Genomic DNA, 25,151 nt, shown 5'->3' with positions numbered 1-25,151 from the left:
TTGTTATTTGTAAGAATTTGCCAAAAAGGCTATGCAAATAAATTTCATTATGGTTTGTTCATAAACGGCTCACAGTAATTATTCACTAATCATGTATAGTGTTGTGTAATTGGTCAACTAAATTACAGTATTTTTTTTGCTTGCCTGACAGGTTGACTTGAATAACATTCACGATTAATAATTAATTCCAAATAACAAATAGAAGACTTATGGTAGGAAATTGTAGACTTACTCCAGTTGATAAAACTTTGGGGTTTCACAAGTGTTTTCTCAAATGCCTGGAAGCTATCCAAATACCTGATCCCCACCAGTTAGAAGGAAAATGTTAGTAGGAACTTTTTTTTACTAAAATGCTTTCAGATAATTTTTGAAACAGTATGTCTCTTTATCGCTTTGTCTACCAGAAAAAAAAATGTAGGGTTAATATCACAGAACTCTCTATTACCATATGAAGGGATTTTTTTTTTCATATGCCTGCCATGATTAGTAGTGAGGACTGCAGTCCGAGATGATAGGGATGTTTTTGCTTTACAGCTCTGCTGTTTCAATTGTGTGGAGTAAGTCTGGGAAATATTGCTTGCTGTGTTTATCTGAGCTTGCGTCAACATTAAGATTGTACATGATGACTGAAATTCTATTGGATAGTACAGATTATGCCTGGGATAAAAACCCAGATTCAAACACCTTTTGGGTCTGAACTTGGGCTGAACAGTGTCTTTACTCTGCAGTGCATGTTTCTGTGTATATTACCAGGTTGTGCATGTTTTCCTGCAGGAAAGCATCAGATAGCCTTTCGACTCCAGATATTACTCTGAGTTTGCAAACCTCATACAGTCTGCTCCCGTGGTAACTTCATAGAATTTGAGGGAGGAATCACCTAGTAGAAACCACAGATAGTTCTGTGGCAACTTGGAGACTAACTATATAACTTTTTCAGATGAGATGATCTTGAGTGAAGATATATACATTTGTTAGTTTCTAAAGTGCTGCAGGACTACTCATTTTTAAAGTTATAGACTAACACAGCTACCCTTCTGAGACTAGTGAAAACCAACCATGTCCATGGGTAAACAATATATCTCTTATGGATCGATTGGTTCCCAGGATGATAAATATAATGGAACATAATGGTTCAGTTCAGTTCAGACTTGTAAGTGGCTAAATAATGTATTGCTTTCAAACAGAAAAGGAGGAATGTTTCCATTATCCTGCTGTGACAATTGGAGCTTATCACGTACATCCCCACTGGCAGGATATTTTATAGATTTAGTGGGCCAAATTCAGTGATGCAATAGGCAGCAGTAATGTAAGTTTTATTCAGAGGGCAAGATTCTATTCTCATTACCATTAGTGATAGTGAAAATAGCTGAGATCCAAATCAGGCCTGTTGTGTAAATTGGACAGAAAATTACTATAACTGGGTGTAACTGGGGAGTATAGCTAGTATAACTGTAGGGATCCGGTATTTGGGGCATGATTGTAACTTGCATGCTGGCAGCAGAACCAAGAAGACTGACACTGTAAAAAGCGACTAAAAAGGATGTTGAAAGAGAAATGCACAGGACTAAATAGTGCTCTTATTTACAGCGGGGTTACTTTACTGAAGTCAGTGAAGCTGCACCTAACTCTGTGTGCATGTAGGGGAGATAATGCATCTTAGATTTGTTTTGAAACCATTTTAAGAAAAAGAAAAACATAAACACTTTCTCCTCCAGAGAACTTTTTGCTTTGGGAAGATAAACTAGGTAGATCTGGTTCCTGATTGAAGCTGCTTAGTGCATAAAACATTTATAGATTTCAATTTGGTTTTGGTTAGGAATTGAGATGTATGTAATAAGGAAAAGAGATCTGCTGTTTCACATGATGTGGTGGAAAACAGGGAATGAAGAAATTACATCTCCACAACACAAAGTACAAGACATTTTCTGAAGAGCTTTCTATTTAATTCAGATAATCAATGCTCACATGAGGGTTATAATGGTAAGTGCTTATTTTGTGCTGCCACTTTTATTATTGCCTGTAGGGAAAGAAGGGAAAATGCTGGAACGTGCTATTGACTTTAAGTGATGCACATGGCTTTGCACGGGGGTGAATTTCACCCAGATTGAGGGTATTGTTCCTATGGGCCAGCTAATTAAAGAAGGAAATAAGATGGACTAAAAAGGTCTTTGCTGCATATGAGAAGTTCAGCAGTACTTCAGAAGTTCAGAAGTGGCATCCTGATTCAGCCATTGCTGAAACTGACCAGCAGCGGCTGAATCAGGACCTGGGGCAGAGCAGCTGGGGTGCTGCCGGGTTGGTCCAGTAGTGCCCAGAGCGGCGCTGCAGGACCAATCGGCAGCGCCCCAGCTGCTCTGCCCCAGGGTCCAAAACAAAAGCCTGGTCTGCTGGGGGGGGAGCACACTAGCTGCGCGCCCCCCCCCCAGCAGACCAGGGACACGGGGAGCAGAGCCACAGCGGTAGCGGGGTGCCGCGCCTCTGAGGCTTTGCTCTGGCAAAGTCTCAGAGGCGCGGGACCCCGCCGCGGCTGCGGCTTCAGTCCCCAGTGCCTGTGGTCTGCTGGGGAGGGGGGAGGCGCAAAGTCTGGCAAAGCCTCAGAAGTGCGGGAACCCGCCACTGCTGCCGCTTCAGTCCCGGTGCCTGTGGTCTGCTGGGGACCGTCCCCAGCAGACCACAGGCACCGGGACTGAAGCCACAGCCGCGGCGGGTTCCCGCGCTTCTGAGGCTTTGCTCCGGCAAAGCCTCAGAAGCGTGGGAACCCGCCCGGTGCCCCTGGTCTGCTGGAGACGGTCTCCAGCAGACCAGGGGCACCGGAGCAGCTTACGAACGGGGCTTTCTCGCCCCGGAGCTCGCAGGTAGCAATCCGCCACCTCGACCTCCGGGGCGAGAAAGCCCCGTTCGTAAGTGCGGATCCGACTTACGTAAGTCGGGGACTGCCTGTATTTAATTTTGAAATAGTTATTTTGAAATAACGCATCTACACACAGAATGCATTTTGAAATAGCTTTTTCCTATTTTGAAATAGCGCGTCTACACTGACTGGACACTGAATCACACTTAAGGCCAGCCGGAACTGGTTCCAGCAGGGCATCAGGTCAGAAGTTACTTTGTGGCCAGAGAGGCCAGCAGGGCACCCTGGGAAGGGCTGGAGGCCCCCTATTTCGAAATAAGCATCTACACAGAGCTTATTTTGAAATAGCAGTTTCGAAATTGATGCTATTTCTCATGGAATGAGGCTTACCAATTTTGAAATAAGCCCTTCGCTATTTCGAATTAATTTTGAATTAATTTTGAAATAGCAGTTGGCTTGTATAGATGCTAGGAAAGTTATTTTGAAATAATGGCTGTTATTTCAAAATAACTTTGCTGGGTAGACATACCCTTAGATCACTTACAGAGAGAGGAAGAATGAGTTTGCTCTGCAGCCTTAGCTGAGAGCCAGCTGGCTTTTAGCTCAAGCCATAGAGGCTCATGCACTAAGCTCCAGAGGTTCCAGGTTTGGTATCACCTGGCTTTAGCGCAAGAGGAGAGAGTTGAATTTAAGACTTTCGTTCATTAGCCCCCACATGGCATTAGCATCAGTATTGTAAAGGAAACCTGATAATCATTTCTTGCTGCAAGTTTTTTGGAAAGTGAAAATTTGTAACAGTATAAAATATGGCTGCAACTTGCAACAGTGAGCCATTGGAGCTTTCTACTGCAAGTCTTCAGTCTTGCTGACAACACCATCTTACGTGCAGCGATGAATAAATTCTTCTGGAGTGTAATAAAGGTGATGAACATAAACTGTATTTCACTAGAACGGGATCCGTTTTATATTGAGACATGGAACATTAGGGAGTCTATGTGTAATAAATAGCCATGTCTCTATGACTCTATGTCAAAAAGGAGACTATAGTTTTGTGAATCGCATTGTGTTCATTCAGAAGTATGACTACGACTATCCTTAAATATTCTGATTTAGTTATAGCAGTGCTGCCATGGCTCAGGGTTTTATGGTATTTCTTTTATAAACCTTATTCTGAGGGGTTCCTACGTCAACTTCTTTCATCAGCACTGTGTTCAAGCATTGTAGACTGTAAATTCTCCAACAGGAGTGATTTGGAAGAATAAAGTTACTTTAAGGTTCTTTGGCTAAAATATCTGAGTAAGGCCTAGATTTTTTTAAAGTTATTAATGTGTTGTTCCACTCAGTATTGCAATGTCAAACTGATTTAGGAGCCTGACTCTTAATTCAAAAAGTAACTTAGGCCCAGATCCTGAAATTAATTTGAATTAAATTTGAAATTAATGTCAAAGATTAGGCACCTGAATGCCTAAGTTACTTTTCAAAATGAGCCTTGGGATCATAAATCAATTGGACTATACAACAGTGAGTGGAACAGCACCTAAATAACTTTAAAAATCTGGACATAAGACTCTTTTTTCTCAAAAGTTGCTTAGGTATTCAGGCACTTAAAGGTACAGACAGGCACCTAGCCTTACTTAGACACTTTTGTCGCTCCCATTATGGGCCTAATTCCCACTGAAGTCAATTGGGCCTAGGCCCCTAAACTGCTTGGATGCTTTCAAAAATCCCATTAGGCACTTATTTGCATTTTAGATGGCGAAACACCCTTAGAAATCAGGACTGTCAGGCTTCTGAGCCAGGAATGGACAAATACTGGCCCGCATGCTGGATCTAGTCTGCCAGGGTTAGCCCCTCACATGTGTCCACCTCTGTATTTATCCGCGCCTCCTCACGTACCAACGATCACAGTATTGCCATTCCTGGAGAATGGGCATGGCAGCGCCACTTCCTACCACTCCCATTGGTCAGGAACAGTGATTGGCCGCCAGTAGAGGGCACTGGTAAATATAACGGTGGTGGCTGACTAGGGGCTAACCTTGGCATACCGCCCATCCTGGTTCTCAGTCATGTAGGCATTTGGGAATTTTTGCTCTAAATCTTTGATTCATTTGTTTGAAACAGTTACTTGCAGCTGCTAAATTGAAATACTTAAGACCAGATACAGCAAAAATCTTCCTTAGATTTTATTCCAAGATTTTATTCACCTCTCTTAAATTTAGTTTATAAAAGTAAATAGAGTTAAAATATTGATTTATCTTCAAGGTCAGTTTTTCCACCCATATGACTCTTTCAAGTGTACATAGTTGAATTACATGTTCTTATTTTTTAATCAGAAACCAAAAATGCTCTCCTCAGTAGACTTGCAAAGATATGTGCATGCTCAACTTCCCTTTAAAGGATGGAAAATATTCAGAGAGAAAATATTCATGTGTCTTCTTACAAGAATATTCACCTGCTCTGCTCTGTGTTGTTAGGCAACAGCATGGCTTTATTGAACTCTAATCCCCCACTCCTGCATCTCAGCTTTTGTAATTTTAAATCTTGGGGCAAACAGTGCTGGGGTAGCAGAGTACAATTCCCAGTGGGAATTGCACCTATTTATTCTGTGGCTGAATTTGTGTCTCTGCCTAGATCTGCCTCTCTTCCTGCTCAGCTCTGCAGCATAGAATGACTAGCTGGGGAGAAGAGCACAGAAAGTTTGAAAGGTAGATGGGGCTTAGCTGAGACAGATCTGATAAGAGCCCTTAGTATAACATTTTCTTTATGGCTGCTTTGCTCTTATGAAAAGATGCTAAATCTGAGTGGTTCATGTTACCTGGACTTTGAAATAAAACCATGGGCTCAAAGTATATCCTGTGAGAGTGGCTATATATTTTGCTGCAATACTGAGACACATCACTGAGTTATAGAGGTTGGCTTGTAACTGCACAGTCTAGCTTTTTGCAAGTGCTCTCAAAAATTATTTAAAAAATAGAGAGACCCTCACCATAGTAGTGGGGAGAAAAGAATCTATTATTTACTGTAACAGGTACTACATCATGGTTACAATCCTACTGACTCACCCACCCTCCAAAAAAACTTACTTATTCCTGTTCCACCCTTTCTCTAAGAAACCTGGGGCATGAGCAGTCATGCCTAATGGTCAGAGCAAGGCTGGGAACAAAAATGGGCACAGAAATGCTCACAACTGAAGGCATAAGCCCTGAGCAGTCACTAGCCAACAGCTAATGCTGGACTTAAAGCAGTCCCGGCAATGCCACTTAGCCAATCAGGTCCTTGGTCAATGAGGGGTTGTAATGGCATTTTGTAAGCTGATCCAGGCTCAGCTTCAGACCTGAACATTCTGGTCTCCCGTGCGCACCCCTCTCTGCATTAATGTGAATGAATAAGAAGAGAAATCAGGTTAATTGAGTCAGATGAACATCAAGGCAGGCAGCTCACCTGCCAACTACTGCCATATGTACAGGGTTCCTGTCCCAGCCAGGGTTCTGCTCACCTCTTCTGCATTGCATGTGAGCTACAAATTATGAGAGAATATTATAGGTAGGAGAGTACAAAGAGTGGAGACCTGGGACTGCGATAGAATGAATGGTCATGTGGACAATGAGGAAATGAGGCCAAAGCTACAGTAGAAAAGAGGAAGAAAGAGGAGAAAGGAGCAGAGGAAATGTCCGGAAAAAGGAAGAGAAGACAGAAGCACAGAAGATGTAAGAGGAGAAATCTGCACACTCTTCCCTGTCCATCCTCCCATTCTGTGAGCACTTCTCTCTCCTCCCATCGAAACATCCTGTTAAGATAATGGCAGCTCCTAGAGGCTCCAACTAAGATCAGGGCTCCTTTGTATTAGGTACTATTCAAATCCATAGTTAAAATTGATCCCAATAGACACAGAAAGGGACAGGAAACAGAGAGGTGCCTTCTCCTATGTCACACAATAAGTCAGTAGTAGAGCTGTGATTAGAACCGAAGTGATCTGTGTGCCAGTCCCGTGTCCTGTCCATCAGGGTAATCTGCATCTCTTGCTCTATGCTTTTCCCTTCCAGGACAAATATGGTGGAACTCACATGTGGCTATCTGGTTACTCCAGAAATTATCCTAAAAAATAAATACTCTCTCTGACTACAGGTTGAATCTCTCTAGCATCTATGCTCGTTTGATCTGTAAGCAGGGGCGGCCCGTGAGTATAGGCCAACTCGGAGGTCACCTTGGGCGCCACCTTCAACGGGGCACCCGAGGTGTCCGATGATGACATCTCGCCATTGTCAGCTGTGCAGGTGGGGGCGCCAGCTGCCACAGCCGGCCTCGGGCTGCTCCCGTCTGTAAGAGTTGTGATTTATTCTACTTCATGTGCCATAGCTATACTCTTAAGTCACCATGTCTTAGTCCCATTGATGTTAATGGAAGTTTTTCAATGTGCATCCTAAGAAAATAACATCTTGGCTGCAAGAAAATTGCATAAGAGTTGCAGCTGCTAATCTCTCTCCCAAGAGACCAAGTGTCACTTCTGAAACATGTTCAGTTTTCTTAGTCTGGATCACTGGAGTCACAAGATTACTACTGTTGTAGGGTCTCCCATGGGGCAGCCCCGAGAGCACACTTATCAGTGTACATCTGCTTATTCCAGCTGCCTCCTTTTTATCTTTGGTGGTGGTATTATTATCGTATTAGTATTTTACAAAGACAGAACAACTTTCTGTGTTAACATACTCCCCCATACAATCCCACTGACTTTCATTAGGTTGTACAGTAGATGAGAGATTAGAATTAGCTTTTTCCAGAAAGACACTTATTCTGCCCGCAAAGAATATGAAACCTAAAATAGCTTGACCTAAAATAGCTTGACAGTTATGAAATGGACAGGGGGTTCTCCATCTATCTACTAGAGTTCAAACATCATCATTAAAAAGTAAGCAAGAGTAAGTTTGTTTATTTCTAACTTGAATACTTGAGACATCATGGCAGAATTTTAAGAAGCTTTCACAATCTGTCGCTAACTTCACACATTAACTCAGCAGCTGACCTCCTAGGAATCTACTGTACACCTTCCATCCTTTTCCATGTGGGTCATCTCCTACCACAATGGTCCACCACTCCTCCTTGCACAATAACCTTCTCAAACTTATTTCCATCTCTACACTTGCAGTGACCAGAGTACCTAAGTTTACACCTCTTGATTTCTGAGAGCAGTCTGCTTCTCTCCAATGATATTTCTCGTATTAAAAAGCACAGGACATGGAATAAATCAGTTCTTGGTAGGATCTGAATGAAGAATTCTCAGATCCAACAGAAGCTGGTTCAATACTTGAATTAAAGAAAAATTACCATGATCTGTCGGTAACAAACATTGGTGTTAGTGTGCTTCTCTGACTTTTTAACCACTAGTATGGGAGACTAGAGCATGCTTATCACATTTTAATAAAAATACAAGACCCTAACAAGAGTGCTCCATCCGTGCATATATATATTGGGTGAAATTCACCCCTGCAAGGAAGGCCTAAAGAAGATTTATTTTGTGATTAGGTCACCCATAAAATCTCAAAAACTGGGATAAAGTGAGGATTAAGCGAGGTTTAAATGGTAATAGACATTGTGCTTGCAGCTGTGCTGTGTTAATTTCACTCAGTTTTGATTTGTATTAAAAGTTTGTGATCAAAACCAGAACTCAAGAAAAAATAATGTTGAGTTCAACCTAATGGCAGCAGAATCAGGTTTATGGGGAAATTTTGCCATTATCTTCAATGTAAGCATGGTTGGGTACATACTTTGTAGGACTGGGTCACACACTGCTCACGGTAACATCGGTTTTGCAAAATGTGAAGACAATAACCACAGTCATACTAGTGCAACTCCGTTCTGCCACCTGGGATGAGTACTTTGGCCAAGCCTATCTACTTAGAGTTTACTTAGGTCCTAAGGTAAAATAATTTATAGCAAGAAAAAAACAAACAGTACTGTTTGATACAACAGGCAGTAGATAGGAAATACAAGAAAGATACAAGAAAATAATTCCTTTGGTGTGTGTGTGTTTTCTTTTCTTTTCTTTTGCAGAATATTACAACACTTCAATACAACCGCAGAAGATTATACTGTCATTTTCACATCTGGTAGTACAGCTGCACTTAAACTGGTGGCAGAAACATTCCCTTGGATACCTGAAGACTTGAAGCATCCCAGCAGTCTGTTTTGTTACCTAACTGACAGCCACACATCGGTGGTGGGTATGCGGGGGATAACGGCTGCGGTGAATGTGTTATCAGTTCCGGTGAAACCAAAGGACATCTTATTGTCTGAGGAGAACAGAGTTCCAGCTGAAGAACAGAACTGCATGACACCTCATCTTTTCTGTTATCCAGCTCAGAGCAATTTTTCAGGTACTAAATATCCTCTTTCATGGATACAGGAGATAAAATCTGGAAAGCTCTGTCCCGTCAAAACACCCGGAAAGTGGTTTGTTCTACTGGATGCAGCTTCATACATCAGTACCTCTCCATTAGACTTAACAGTTTACCAACCAGACTTTGTCCCCATTTCATTCTATAAAATCTTTGGATTCCCTACTGGTTTAGGAGCATTGCTGGTAAACAACCACACTGCACCCTTGTTGAGGAAAAGTTATTTTGGCGGTGGAACTGCAGCCGGCTACCTGGCAGGAGAAGACTTTTACTTCCCAAGACCATCCATAGCAGAAAGGTAATGTGCTCTTTTGCTAAATCATGATTTATGAGGGCATTGTTTGCAGTAGAAAAAAGATGCCTTCTTCTGAGTGCTCATTTCCCAGGCTGTGAAATAAATCTGTATTTATGTATGCCGTTGTAAAGACCTTAATATTTAGCTCAGTTCCTTTGTATTAGAAAATTCCTTTATTTTATTAAAAACCATCATAAAAATGTCCTCTCCTTAGCTCAACCTACTTTGAAGTGACTAGTAAAAATATAAACATTCATATGGTGATGCAAAAGCCAGTCAATGGTTTTATTTAATTTAGAACCAAAGACCTCTCTAAAATAATGCTGTGTTTTGGAATCTCCATATTCTGATCAAATAAACCACTTGTAGGTCACACATGAACAGGACTGCAATTAAGTAAAGGCCCATAGGCACAAGAGGTAAAAATGGTTTGGGTGGTTGTTGATAGGTTAATCAGAGAAAAAGTCTATGTGCTTACAATACAATATATTATGCTGGACAAATATCCCAAGATCTGTTGTGATTCCATGAGCAGGAGCTCTGCCAGGAAGAGGAACACATCTCAGGGAGGGATGTGAGGGTTATTGTTTAAGGAAAGGTGGGGCTCTGGTCCCCTCCCCCCTCTTCTCAGACATATAGCCTTCTGGGAACTGGAAAGCTGTGCTTAGTGATATTTGGTTTCTCCCCTCCATCCCTGCAATGCTAGCAATTGCCTATTGAATGCACTGAAGAAATGTAGCTCCCTCCCACTTTTCTCACATCCGGCACAAGTGTACAGAGGGCAGATTTAAGGTTTGCCTCTGGTTTTTTTGGGGTTTTTTTGGCATCCAGGAGATGGGCGGGCTTAGCTCGCCCACATCTAAAAGACCAACACCCATCCTGTGGGGAGGGTCCACAGAAACTGGAAAAGCCAACTAATTACAGGGGACAAATAATGAAAAAACAGGTACAGGTGTGAGGGTCAAAGGGTTAAAACGAGGGAACCGGATGGGGATACCGAGCAGAGAACCCCGGACAGCTCCCACTGCCCCCCGAAGGTCTCGAGAGAGCCAGTGGACACTGCCCATTGGAACTCTGCCCAGATACGTGAGCGGATGCAGGAATGGAAATAGGCCCCACAGTCGCAGGCCCCTCCCCCGGCCAACCTCTTCTCCCTGGTTTTATAGATTGCCCATTTGGCCATAGCTAGGAGGAGGTTGACCAGGAGGTCCCGCGACTTTGTGGGGCCACGGATGGGATGTGCGTAAATTAACGAGTGAGGGGAAAAGTGCAGCCAGAACCGCAAGAGGAGGTTCTGGAGGAGCCGAAAGAAGGGTTGTAGCCTGGCGCACTCGATGTAGATGTGCGCCAGCGTCTCCCTCACGCCACAGAAGAGGCACGTGTCGGGGGTGGGGTTGAACCGCGCCAACTACACGCCCGTGCTCACCGTGCCATGCAGGATTCTCCAGCAGATGTCCCCGGTGGGCTGTGGAACCAAGGTCGAATAGAGGCTGGCCCACCGGGGCTCCCCACCCTCCATTGGTGGTAGGAGGTCCCGCCACTTGGTGTCTGGGCGGGACACGAGGGTGGGGAAGTGGAGCGTGTGAAGCACGAGCGTGTACAGGTGACTCTTTGGCACGGTTCGGAAGGTGACCGGCTGCATCGCGTGCAGCCGGCTAAGATGATGAGGGGGAGGCAGTTGGGAAGGTACACAGGGCTTGGGGCCGATGGAGAGTTTGGGAGGGCTGGGGGTGAGGGGTGGGCAGGGTGCACCCTCTTGCAGGACCTTTTCGAGGTAAACCCGAGCAGTGGGCGGAAAAGCGTCCTTGACCTCCTGAAGTACGCGCTGGGGAGAACGTAGGGTGGAGAGCCCCATGCGCTGGGCGAGCGCCCAAGGATCCACCCAGTCTCCCCGGCGGTAGTCCAGGAGGTCTCCGACTCTGGTGGTTTCTGCCAGGACAAACCTCCGGCGCACCGAGGGAGACTCTGCCACCTGCACACGTAGATGAGGGTTGTGTAACGGGCTCCGCGAGGAGGTCTGCTCCCAAGGTGGCTCCCAAGGACCTGGTCGCCGCAAGCAGCTTCCAGGTGCGGCGGAGGTCCTGGTAGAAGGCCGGCAGCCCGGAGAGGTCTCGCGGAAGACCTCTCAAATAAAAGAGCTGCCGGTCATATCGGAGCCCTCGGAAGCGGCAAAGGAATGTGTGCGCAAACGTGCTCCACGCCGGACTACCTGCATCAAAGAGGAGTCTCTGCAGGGCCCGGAGGCGGAGGACGTGAACCTGCGTGCGCAAACACGTCAGGCCCTACCCTCCCTCCTCCAGGGGGAGATGGAGAACCTCTGCAGAGACCCAATGCAGTCCTGGCCAGAAGAACCGCAGCATCAGCTGCTGGATACGGGCCAGGAAACCCAGGGGCGGGACCAGGGTGCTGAGACGGTGCCAGAGCATGGACAGGACCAATTGGTTAAGTACTAGTGCCCTCCCACGCAGGGAGAGGCACCAGAGCAATCCCGTTCACCTCTGCAACCGCTCAACCACCCTGGCCTCTAAACCTTGCCAGTTCTCCGGCGGAGAGGGATGCGTGGCAGAGAGAAAAACGCCGAGATAGAGCAGTGGACCCACGCTCCACTGGACGGCTTGAAGCGCGGGTGGGAGGGAGCCCGCCTGCCACCCGGCCCCTACCACCATGCCTCTAATGTTAAATTACAGTATTTGAGGTGGGAGGGAGATAGAATGCAAAACCAATTGTGCCCTTCATTCATTTGAAGAAATGACCATCACAATGTATATACAAATCAGATGTACTCTCACCTTTACCTATAGCACAAACCGCTCCATGCATTCCACCTCTAACTGTATATTCTGACTACATTTAGAATGTTCCATGTTTGCAGGGCAACTTACAGTTTGGCTACATTTTACAGTAGCAGGCTGTTTATTATCTCCTGAATGATAATCAATATGGAGTACACTTAATGGTTACTTTTTAAAATATTGCCATCAGCCAGCCTGACCCAGAGTTCTGGTTTTGAGCTTGGTCTCTTGCTTCTCAAGCCAACATGAGCTAAAAGTTGGAATCTCCATCATTGGAGATTTTTATGAGCAGGTTAAAAGCAGGGATGGTCTAGATAATACTTAGACCTGCCTTGAGTTCAGGGAACTAGACTAGAGGACTTCTTGAGGTCCCTTCCAGTCCTATGATTCTATGGCTACATCTAGACTAGCATGATTTTCTGCAAATGCTTTTAACGGAAATGCATTTGCGCAAGAGGGCTTTTTCCTGAATGGGAGCAGCATAGTATTTGCGCAAGAACACTGACAATCTTACATTAGATCGTCAGTGTTCTTACGCAAATTCAAGCGGCCAGTGTAGACAGCTGGCAAGTTTTTCCGCAAAAGTATTATCTCAAGTCACAGCAATGGAATGGAGTAAACTTTTGGCAACCAGCGGTTATGTTTAAAATGTACTTCCTGGCTAATACGCTTACCATATTTCTGGGTCCATATTTCCAACTCTCTGCAGGTGATTAAAGCAAATGGAGTCATCTGTGTTCACAGAAGCAGTATGCTTGCTAAGTTGTAATTCTGCCAGCTTCTATTATCAAATGCACTTCTTTGGGGTTCTTTCTCCATTTTATCATTGGATGTTTGTATGTTTTTAAACTGCTAGTTTCTTAAAAGTGCTAAAAAGTTCTTTTGAAAGTGTCGGCTTCACACTAGGAGGGTATTGTCGAGGGGCTCGCCCCTGTCTTGGGGTTGCCACCCCCATCCGGGGCCTGACTCGGCCCATCTGGGCCTAGCCCTCAAAGTACACTGCCCCTCTCGTAGGGGAAATACGGCCCACCGGCCTAGTCCCAAAGCACAATGCCCCTGTGCTAGGGGGAATACGGCCTCCCGGCCTAGTTCACAGTTTGCAGGCCCAGGGGCCTAGTTCACAGTTTGCAGGCCCAGGGGCCTAGTCCACAGTTTGCAGGCCCGGAGGCCTAGTTCACAGTTTGCAGGCCCAGGGGCCTAGTTCACAGTTTGCAGGCCCGGAGGCCTAGTTCACAGTTTGCAGGCCCGGAGGCCTAGTCCACAGTTTGCAGTTTGTTGCCCTGCTCCCCCGTGCCAGGGTCTCAGGCAGCAGGGGTAGGGGGGTCCGGGCCCTCCCTCTCCACTGGACCCCGACCCAGGGCCCTAGTAGTTTCGGGTGGTTCCCACCACTGGCTCGGCGGGGGCTCCTCCCCGCGACGCCCCGAGCCCTCAGGGGCTTCTACAGCTCCCTGCCCTGGGTCGCTTCCTACCCCTTGCTCGCAGCCTGCCGCGGTCCCACCTGTCGGCGTCGGTCGACGAGCTGTAGCGGTCCTCCCCCTGGCAGCTGCAGAGTTGGCGGAGTCCGGTCCAGCACTCGGGACGCGGGTGGTCGGTCGGCGGCTCCGGCGTTGGGGCCGAGCCCTGCAGAGGCCCGGCAGCAGCACGCTCAGCTCCCCCGGCGACTCCCTCTCTGCCCAGTGGCCGCTAGCTCCTGCTCGGGTCGTAGTCTGCCCTTTCTGAGCAGGCCAGCAGCCTTTTATACCTTGGCTCCCTTTGGAGCATGCCCAGTAGGGCTGTGTGGGTGGGGCCCTCTCCGCCCCCGGCCCCAGGTGGTTTCCCTGGGCTTGAGTGCGGGGCGGGGCCGCCCCGTCACAGGTATATAATAAGACATATTCAGATTTATATTTTATTTCAGAAGGAAACCTTTAAAACTGAAAAATTTCATTCAGAAGGTAGATTAGAAAATGTATATCTGAAACCTACCTGGGGGAAGAAATTCCTTGTTCTCCCATAATTGGGGCTTAGTTTAGTAAGGAAATGGCTCCTTCCAATCTGTGTGAGATTTGAGTGGAGATTTTAAAGTTGTGGCTTGCTTGTTAGTCATTTTCAAAGCTGACATGATGGATACTTTTACCTTGTGGATACAGCCTTTGCTGATGTCACTTACATATACAGGCAGTCCCCGAGTTACGCAGATCCGACTTATGTCGGATCCGCAGTTACGAACGGGGCCCGTCTCCCTGGTCTCCAGCAGACCAGGGAGAGGAAGCAAAGCGGTGGAGCACGCGGGCAGCGGGCAGCCCAGACGCGTCTGGGCTGTCCGCTGCCTGCGTGCTCCGCGGCTTTGCTCTGCTTTGCTCCCCGTCTCCCTGGTCTGTAGGCCAGGGAGAAGGGGAGCAAAGCAGAGCAAAGCCGCGAAGCACGCGGGCAGCGGACAGCCCGGACACGTCTGGGCTGTCCGCTGCCCGCGTGTTCCGCGGCTTTGCTCCCCGTCCCCCTGGTCTGCAGACCAGGGGGACGGGGAGCAAAGCAGAGCAAAGCCGCGGAGCCCGAGGGCAGCAGAACAGCCACGGCGCGTCTGGGCTGTCCCGCTGCCCCCGTGCTCCGCGGCTTTGCTCCGGACGCCTGTGGTACAGCAGCTGGGGCACTGCCGGTCGGTCCAGTAGCGCTGAGGAGCGGCGGCACTACTGGACCAACCCGGCAGCACCCCAGCTGCTCTGCCCCAGGCATCCCCAAGTCAGCCGCTGCTGAAACTGACCACTGGCTGACTACAGGAAGCTCCTGCCCCGGGCTTCCTGGAATCAGCCGCTGATCAGTTTCAGCAGCAGCTGACTTGGGGATGCCTGGGGTTCTTAAGTTGAATCTGTATGTAAATCAGAACTGGCGTCCAGATTCAGCCGCTGTTGAAACTGATCAGTTTCAGCAGCGGCTGAATCTGGACGCCAGTTCCGACTTACATACAGATTCAACTTAGGGACTGTAGGTTTGTTCTTATCTTATACGTAACCCGGGGACTGCCTGTAGAGAGCACCAAAATAAGGAATAATTGACATCATCTTGGACTGTTTTAGATTCCATAGACTCAAATTCACCTCAGATTTTTTCCCCATTGTGTGGTAGTAACTTCTCCTCTTCCTATCCTTAAACATGCTTAAAAACTTTTTAAAATATATTTTCATGCATGTATCAAACAGTTTGACAGATTATTATCATCATTCAGAAATCTAGCCTCATTTTCTGTCTTTTTTCTGCACAGCAGGGGATAATAACATAATATGATTTGTTCAGCAAATATGCAGTGATAAAATATTCGTCTGCCCTATTTTTCCTTCTTAGTTGTGATCGCTATTCAAATGCTGATGATTCTGGAAGCCTTAACTAAAAGACCCCCTAACTGTCAATAAGATGGTTGTATCTGTCCACTAAACTGTAGTATCCCAACCTATTCTCAGAGAGTAGTTAATAACAGTTCACAGTTCACAGTCCTGCTGGAAGAACATAAGTGGAGTTCCACAGGGGTCTGTTTTGGGACCAGTTCTGTTCAATATCTTCATCAACTATTTAGATATCGGCATAGAGAGTACGCTTATTAAATTTGCAGATAATACCAAGCTGGGAGGGGTTGCAACTGCTTTGGAGGATAGGGTCATAATTCAAAATTATCTGGAAAAACTAGAGAAATGGTCTGAGGTAAACAAGATGAAATTTAATAAGGACAAATACAAAGTACTCCACTTGGGAAGGAACAATCAGTTTCACACATACAGAATGGGAAGGCCTTAGAAAGGGTTCAGAAAAGGGCAACTAAAATGATTAAGGGTTTGGAACGGGACCCATATGGAGAGAGGTTAAAGCGACTGGGACTTTTCAGTTTAGAAAAGAGAAGACTAAGGGGGGATATGATAGAGGGATATAAAATCATGCGTGGTGTGGAGAGGGTGAATAAAGAAAAGTTATTTATTAGTTCCCATAATAGAAGAACTAGAGGACACCAAATGAAAATAATGGGTAGCAGGTTTAAAACTAATAAAAGAAAGTTCTTCTTCACACAGCACATAGTCAATCTGTGGAACTCCTTGCCAGAGGAGGCTGTGAAGGCTAGGACTAAAACAGAGTTTAAAGAGAAGCTAGATAATTTCATGGAGGTTATGTCCATAAAAGGCTATTAGCCAGGGGATAGAAATGGCCTGTTTGTCAGAGGCTGGAGAAGGATGGCAGGAGACAAATCGCTTGATCATTGTCTTTGGTCCACACCCTCTGGGGCACCTGGTGCTGGCAGAGAGACTACTGGGCTAGATAGACCTTTGGTCTGACCCAGTACGGCCATTGTTATGTTCTTATGTTCTTATGAAGTGACTGTCTAGGAAGGAGAACTGCAGAAAAGAATGTAGGGGTTACAGTCGACTGCAAGTTAAACATGAGTCAACACTGTGACACTGTTGCAAAAAAAGCAAACAGGATTCTGGGATGCATTAACAGGAGTGTTGCTAGCAAGACACGAGAAGTCATTCTTCTGCTTTATTCTGCACTGATTAGGCTTCAATTGGAGTATTGCGTCCAGTTCTAGGCACCACATTTCAAGAAAGGTGGAGAAATTGGAGAAGGTCCAGAGAAGAGCAACAAAAATGATTAAAGGTCTAGAAAACATGACCTATGAGGGGAGACTGAATGAACTGAGCTTAATTAGTTTAGAAAAGAGAAGATAGAGAGGGGATATGATAGCAGTTTTCAAGTATCTAGAAGGGCGTTACAAAGAGGAAGGAGAAAAATTGTTCTCCTTGGCCTCTGAGGATAGGACAAGAAGCAATGGCCTTAAATTGTAACAAAGGAGGTTTAGGTTGGACAAAAGGAAAAACTGTTTAATTGTCAGGGTGGTTAAGCCCTGGAATAAATTGCCCAGGGAGGTTGTGAAATCTCCATCACTGGGAATATTTAAGAGCATGTTAGACAGACATCTATCAGGTATGATCTAGGCAGTGTTCAGTACTGCCATGAGGGCAGGGGGACTGGACTTGATGACCTCTCAAGGTTCCTTACTGAGTGCCAGTAAGTTCTCACCACTTACCCAATGTGTTTATTGATAAGCATACAGCAGATGGATATATTAAAGAAAGAAATGACTGGACAGCAGCGTTGAAGTGAGTCATATCAGCAATAAAATTTCTGACAGCGTAAGATCTGGCACTGATAAGGACTAATGGGATCTTTGGCTGTCTTAACAGCAGCAAATTCCATGGCTGCTTAGAACTCTTAGCAAAGTTCAACCCTTTCCTGGCATACCAGTGGTGATTCCACATTGGGTATTAGCTATACTGATCAGGTGACATTTACTGTGCGCTATGTGCTCAAAAATTTGCACCTGTGGAATGATTCATGAATTTTGTTCGAGCTGCACCACATACAGGTCTTCATTTGTTTAATGTTATCAGTGAGACCTTAAGTAATGAACTGAATGTCTATCTAAAGGACTGCAGATGTCAAACATGCAACAATGCTAGTAGCATGTCTTGCAATCTGGTTTGCAAACTCAGGTAATATTGGTCAACAAGAAAGCAGTGCACATGCCATGCATGACCCAGTCACTTGACCTATGTCGTGGTGCTGCTGTAGAATCATGCACTGATCTAATTATATTTTTTGAATTTATCCAAAAACTGTATGTGTGTTTCTGAGGATCGATTATTGATGGAGCCTCCAGCAAGATTCTCTGATTGAGGAGACATCTGAGACCAATAAGAGAGAACTGTTCCCAAAGTGCCTCGGTGGCACAAGATGATCAGCTCGCATGGCTGAACTTTCCAATTTATGATACAACTACAAATGCTATGAATCTGTGCCTCAGGCTCTTGGTGCGGACACTGCAGAAAGGTGACACATGAGTAGAAGCAAACTCATTAGTTGAAACTATGGATCAACTGGAGACTGCATTCATGACAACGATTTAGAGTAGTATCCTTACAGAATAAACAAAACATCTGCAGTATGAAGCAGTGGGCTTTCGCAGAGCTGTGACGCTGCTGAAGTGACTATCTGACTTTGTGGCAGCACAATGGAAAATTTTTGAGGAATACCATGAGTCTGTGACTACTTTAAGCTCTTCAGCTAACTTTCAGTTAAAGCAGCAACATTGTCCAAAGCATCTGGCTGATGATAGTGAAGAATCTGCTGTTATGCTGACAGGTAGAAAGAAGTTCAAAGTTGAATTGTTCTCTGCCATAGCTGACTCACTTGTCAGCCATTTCAACAGAAGAATTCATGCCTGTTCAGAAATAAACAACCATTTCTGGTTTTTAACAGGTGACCTTGACAGTACTGTTGTTAAAGAGTCTCTGAAAAGTTTAATTGAATTCTATTCAGATGACCTCAATGAGGAGATCTTTGAGGAGCCGGTACAGTGGTACTCCTTTGTAAAGCAACTTACCTCCAAGCCCTTTTCACAAGCGCTGCCTACACTACAGCAAATGTTGAGTGTAATGAACATGAATAATTTGCAAACAGCCTTTCCAAATGTCTACTGCACTATGCATTTACCTGACACTACTTGTGTCACACTGCCATGGAGAAAGGTCTTTCTTGCATTTAAAAAGGATAAAAAATGCTTCAAGGGAGACTTGCTAGTCTTTCTCTATACAGTTCTCCAGTTTAAGTGAAACATTTGCTTGCAGCAAGGGCATGCTGAAAAAAATCTGAAGACTTTTCTCATCTCTGTAAGTAGAACAATACCTACATACAGTGGGGGTTTTTTTGAGTAAGTTATTCACGTTAATACTTATGAGCTACTTACCTGAAGCAATACTAGTACGAATAATGATGAGGTAAATAAAATATACTCAATGTTTTTCATATTTTAAAAATATTTTAAACAGTTTTACTCTCCCCCGGTATCATAAAAAATTAATTCAAGCCCTGGTAGTTCCTATCAGTCATGTGGAGGGTGAGCTACTGTGAAGGTTCCGTTTCAGTGGGAGCAGCATGTGGCTGGTGTTTTGGGCAACTTTAGCTTTTATTAGCTGTTTTTACCCACTGTCTTTTATTTTATATTTTTTCTGTTATAATTTATTTCATGTGCACTTGTATCTATTCTTTTTGGCCTAGCGCTGCCATTGCTGCAGTCCCAGTGGCAGCCACCTCCATCTGAAACTTAAACTTGTGAATAAAACCCGTGCATTCAATCAGACAACTTCTATGTCAATCTCTTGTCTTTTATACTTGCACCATATGTGGGCCCACAAATATGTATGGCACCGGCCCCACAAAAGGTTAATCCAGTCCTCTCTCTAGGTCATCAGGTCAAATGCATCTCTAGTTTTTGCTTGGAAGTTAGCAAAAACTATTTGATGGATCTTTTAAAGGCCTGTGTAGAAGGTGTTTTTCTGAGGATTGAGGTGGCCTCTGTCCAATTTCTAGTGGATTAATTGTCCTTTTGATGAAACCACCACTACTGCTAACAGTCTTGTTGGCATTCGGCAGCACCAACAAAGACATCAAGGACTGACCAGGCTGCAGAAAATGAACTAGCCTCCCCTGTCAACTGACAGGACTGTCGCACTTGAGCAAAGCAGTGCAGGAATCTCCTGCTGTTGCTGTCCCTGTTCTACAGATAAATAAAGCACTTCGGTTTCTGGTGCTATCAGTCTGTCAACTGTCACAACGGCCACCATATTCACTCTAAAACAAAAGGTGTAAAAAGGGACAAGGACATTTTGCTTGCTGAGTTAATATATATTCACTTGACCTATTACTCTTTCCTTTCTCTGCTTGAAGTGTAAATATATACCAGAAAGCCTCCTACAATTTAGACTGTCATCTTTTTAAAGATTTGATTGTAGCAACTGGCATTTTATATTGTATTGTCCTGCTTAGTGTCATTATAGCCAGACTTGAGCACTCAGTGTGAAGAACAGCGGAGGATTTGCCCACCATTCTCTCCTATATGTGTGCTCAGTGTTCAGCATATATCCTAAGCATATTTGTAGTATTCTGGCTGATTATTTCTCAGTAATAAAGCCACATTGTTGCCTGAAAACTTATAGGGAATGGACACAATCACAATAAATCCCCAGTACAAATAACTGAAAATTTAAATATACTGTATAACTAAAGAAATTCCCAAGGGGTTGAATATTCAAACAGAAAGGGCATGGTTAATAAAGAAAGAAAGGAGTTCTCAGTATTGCATGCATACCTTTTATTCAGTTGCTTAGAGCATGTCTACTCTAGAGGTTTGCTTTTGTTTGAACTAGAGATTCTGTTTGTTGACTGACAGTCAGCCTGAGTTAGCTAGCCTATTTGTAGGTGCTAGTCTAAACTAGAGGTGGATGACATTTTTCACCCAAAAATCAATGGGTGTTGGATGCATCTGAGGATCTGGAAATATGTCTATACAATGTATTAATTCCTTCTGCAATTATGAGCCATGTATATATATGTCAAGCTACAAGCTTCATTTCAAACATGCAGCCTATTCTCTTTTCTATTGTCTGCTTCCACATTCCAAAGACTAGTGGCAAAAGAATAATAGCAGGTAGTTGATGCTAACTACAGCTACGTCTAGACTACAAACCTCTTTCAAAAGACGATTTTTCGAAAGAATCTTTCAAAAAAGCCTCTTTCGAAAGAGAGCATCTAGACTACCACCACTTCTTTCGAAAAAGTGAGCCACTTTTTCAAAAGAGAGCATCCAGGCAGTCTGGATGCTCTCTTTTGAAAATGCCCTGTTTGCATTCAAGAATGCCTTTTTTTGAAAGAGCACTTTCGAAAAAAGATGTTCTTTGTAAAATGAGGTTTACTGTGGTCAAAAACCCCACCACATTCTTTCAATTTCATTCAAAAGAACGCGGCGGCAGTCTAAACGCAGGGGAGGTTTTTTTTAAAAAAGGCCACTTTTTTCTAAAAAATCCTGTAGTCTAGACACACCCTACCCAATTGTTGGAAATCTAGTCACTCTAGACAAAAGGCTGGTTCCTACCCAGGAAGTCATCTTAGCCACAAAGTCACATGGCAGGGATAATGCTCATGTATGGAGGTGGGCCAGGGTGTCACCTGAGACAGGATGCTGTATGTTTTAATGAGACAGGCGATGGTCTGCTTAGTGGGACATTTTTCTCTAGTACATGAGGGAGAGATCACTCTCCTCACAGTGCACCCTGCATGATTCAGGGGACACCCTTTCTGCCCTGCCTGGCTTCCTGGACCCAAGTGGTCTCCCAAAGGCACCATCAGGGAAGCTGAGCTAAAAGGCAACATGCGTGTCATGTTTGTTGTTTTGTGTGACCTGTACTCACCAGTGCTTTGAATGATGAAGTGTATAATAGCGCATAAACTCTGTACAAAGTGTGAGGGTGTATTTTAGCTGTTTCACCACTGCTCTATGCTCCTGACTTCACCTATAAACCAGAAGCTTCATATCTTTTGGGTGGAGTTCTGGGAGAGTATCCAGGGCATCTCAGGGATCAGTGCTAGTACTGGGGGGGCGTGGAACAAGTTGGACGAGGAGCCCCATTTCAGGGAAGGGATACAGACTGAGAGCCACTGCCCAGGAAATGTACCAGAGAGGCCTGGGAAAGAAGCAGGGCTGCAGACTGCTGAGGCACCAGCAGCTTAATACACCTTAGGGACTAGAGCTGCAGAGGCATGGATTCCCCTCACTCCAGCAGACCTAGTGAATGGAGAGGAAGGTGTGCTTGCTAGGCATTGCCACTGTTCCTCACTCAGGTGCTTTTATAAATCACATAGGTCAGCAGGGAGCCTAAACCTGGCCTCTTGGTTTAGTTTTCTGGGTGACAGGATGGAAGAGGGACAGGCAGGGGCGTAGTCCTTTCTGTCACCACAGCCCTGACCCCAGAATCCCTTCCAGAGTCCATCCTCCCCTTTTCGGTTGCTGAAGAGATGTACTTGGGAAAGGCACTGCAGGATCCTGCTGAGACCCACTAGATGGTGCTTGGAGGTGGGGGGGAGGGGCGCTTGTCTCCCCTGGCTTTGGCTGTACCTGTAATTCCCCTGGCAGTACAGTCTGCAGGAGGTGGCACTGGAAGCCTGTTCAACTCCCATCCCTTCCATGCTCCCGGCCTGCAGTAAGTGTTTGGAGCCCAGGATAAAAGGGAGGGGGATGGGGAGAGGGGAGCCAGAGGAGGCACAGTGTAGTCGGCAAGAGTAAGCCTCAGGTCCGACACTGGGCTCTCAAGGTACAAAGGACGCCACACAGGTATCTGTCAAACACAAGTAGTTTATTTCCTGACAGCTAACAGCTGTGCCCCATAAATGGAAGAACAACATAACAAAGAAGCGGCATATCTTATGTCCCTTCCTGCAAGCCTGGAACTCCGGGTAGGCTGCAGACAAAGTGGGAGGTTGTCTCAGCTTCCGAGGCACCGGTACCCAAAGCCCGTCGGTGAGGTTCGATTTGCTAGGCTCTGAGGCAACCTTAAATACAATTTTCCTGCCTTGTTTTGCAGTTTGGAAATTTCCAGGGGTTACTCATTTTGTGCTGATGTAGGGCTTAGCTGTTAGTTATCGATTTGGTTCTGTTCTGGATCTACTAGGTCTTTGGCCCTGTTTACGTGATCAGTACGTTAGGGTAAACAAGACTGTTATGTTCCCGCCCTTATCTACAGTTCATTCTTGCTACAATGGCGTATGTTCCTAGAGACTTGCTTCTGGCTCATCAGTAGTAGGGAAAAAGTGTGTAGTGGGGGGAGGGAATGGGAAAGAGGAGAAAGAATGCAGGCCTCACCACCCCTAAACTAGCACATACAAAGTTCTTTCGCAATTGACCACTACACACAGGGAGCTGTCGGTTGGGGAAGGCAGCAGGGCCGAGGGGCAGTGGATAGGAGGCCAGTTTTTAAAGTGCCTCCACCCAAAGAAGTCACATTTAAATCTCTCTGCAAGCCCCGGCTCCTGCCCCTTTCTCCATTCTGCCCTCAAAGCATCATGCCACACACTAGATCTTAACATTAACAAGCAACCCAGATTTATTCTTTTAGAAAGAAAACGAATCTGGAGTTATACACAAGATTTCAAATGATGTAAATGTTGGGTTGAGAGCAAGACTTAAGGAAAGGAATTCCAATGGACAACAATACTTGATTTTTCTCTTTGATGAAATTTAGCTAAGGCAATTTTGATTGAGCAAGGATATGTGTTTGCAATCACAATAAGAAGTTGTCATGATACATTCTTGACCCAGTGGTGTTCCTACTTTCAAATTAGAAGCACGTCTTCACCATAAATCTCTTGGAGAAGCTTTGTAAACTTTTAACTCAGGGTTTTGACAGCATTTGAGCTTGAGGGGCAATTTTACTGTACAGGCAGTCCCCGGGTTACATGGATCCGACTTACATCGGATCCCTACTTACAAATGGGGCGAGGCAACCCCGCACTAGCTGCTTCCCCCCAGCAGACCAGGGAGATGCGAAGCTAGCGCCCCCTCCCCCCCAGCAGACCAGGGAGACGTGGAGCAGCTTTTCTCAGCAGACACCTCAGCTTGAGAATAAAGGACTGAGGGAAGTGAAGTGTGGGAGAAAAAAACTGAATTTTGGAGAAATGTTTGGCTAGAGTTTCCCCTACAATATGTACCAGTTCCGACTTACATACAAATTCAACTTAAGAACAAACCTACAGTCCCTATCCTGTACGTAACCCGGGGACTGCCTGTATTATGTTATTTGTTGTACTTTGCAAGTTTCACATTGGATACTGATAATATCATTTGATAAATGAAGAAAGATATTAAGTAGTTCAGTTTAACAACAAAATTGTTCATTCCAGTACTCTAGTTATAGGGTATAATTTAACTTCATGGTAAACATATGTAAAAAAGGTGAGGGTGGCTTTTGATCCATACAGTATTTAAAATATGCACATCAGTCCTGCTCAAGTAATGTTTAGGTACCGATTTAAATCTGAGACCAGGAATGTCTTGCTCTGTTTTTGCCTTAGGCAGTTCTGCCACGAATGGTAGTAAATACTCAATACTAAATAATTAGTATAGTGCTCCTGAAATTTTAGTCACAACAGCATAAGTTGAGGAGAACAAAGTGAGAAACTATAACTAGTACCAGGGGGTTAATTTAGACACGCAACATTTTTCAAACATAGAAAAATTCCTTTGGCATTTACTTTTAAAATTAATTGACAGCATCCCTGAAATCATCCAAAATTGACTATTGACATTTTATTGGCTTCTTTGGAGCCACTTTAATCTCAGGTTATAAAACACTGCTGGAGGTACGTGAAAATACACCAAGCCTTAGCAATGCTAGATGGTGAATTAGACTATGCCTTTAGGCATAGCCCTGTGTAAGGGACAGCATGTAACTATGACAACCCAAGAGCAGTCAAAGAAAGCAATTGTGGCTCAGGGCATGTCTACACTGGGGCTATATCTACACAGCAGCATGATTTCAGAATAACTGACCTTATTTTGAAATAATAAAGAGTGCATTACACAGCAAGCCATTCTTTCAAAATAATAGCAGGCTAGAGGACTTCTTATTCTGACTTCATGAGGAGTGACCCTCATTTCACGAGGAATAAGGGAAGTCGCAGGAAGAATACTCTTCCTTCGACTTCCTGCTGTGTAGACAGTGCCAAAAGCCGAGTTAAGCTATTTCGACTTGAGTTAATCAATTGACGTAGCTCATGTTGCGTAGCTTATTTCAGCTTTAGCCCTGCTGTGTAGACATACCCTGTGAGAGCTACAGCAGCAGCGCTGCAGCTATGCTGCTTTCACTCCAGATGATTCCTACATCCTGGAAGGTGGTGGTACTCGTTTTTTTTTATGTAGGTAATCCAACTTTGCTGAGCAGCGGCAGTTAGGTTGACAGAAGAGTGCTTCTGCC

The 25,151-nt window shown here is 45.0% G+C and overlaps 1 protein-coding gene across 2 annotated transcripts in view; it reads left to right on the top strand.

Annotated features, from left to right (window-relative positions):
• The window catches only part of MOCOS (molybdenum cofactor sulfurase), a 353,074-nt gene that overhangs the window by 136,258 nt on the left and 191,665 nt on the right, over window positions 1-25,151 (top strand). The window contains exon 4 of one of the 2 annotated variants that reach the window (XM_075921610.2): window positions 8,900-9,541. The exons of the other annotated variant lie outside the window; for it this stretch is intronic. Coding sequence (XP_075777725.2) covers window positions 8,900-9,541 — 642 coding nt within the window. The remainder of the gene's footprint in view (window positions 1-8,899; window positions 9,542-25,151) is intronic. 2 annotated transcript variants of the gene reach the window in all.

Source organism: Pelodiscus sinensis, chromosome 2 (assembly GCF_052426305.1).
Source record: "Pelodiscus sinensis isolate ZL-2025 chromosome 2, ASM5242630v1, whole genome shotgun sequence".
In the NCBI taxonomy this organism is placed as follows: Eukaryota; Metazoa; Chordata; order Testudines; family Trionychidae; genus Pelodiscus; species Pelodiscus sinensis.
The sequence above is the reverse complement of the archived record's forward strand: the minus strand, read 5'-3'. Positions and strand labels throughout refer to the sequence as shown.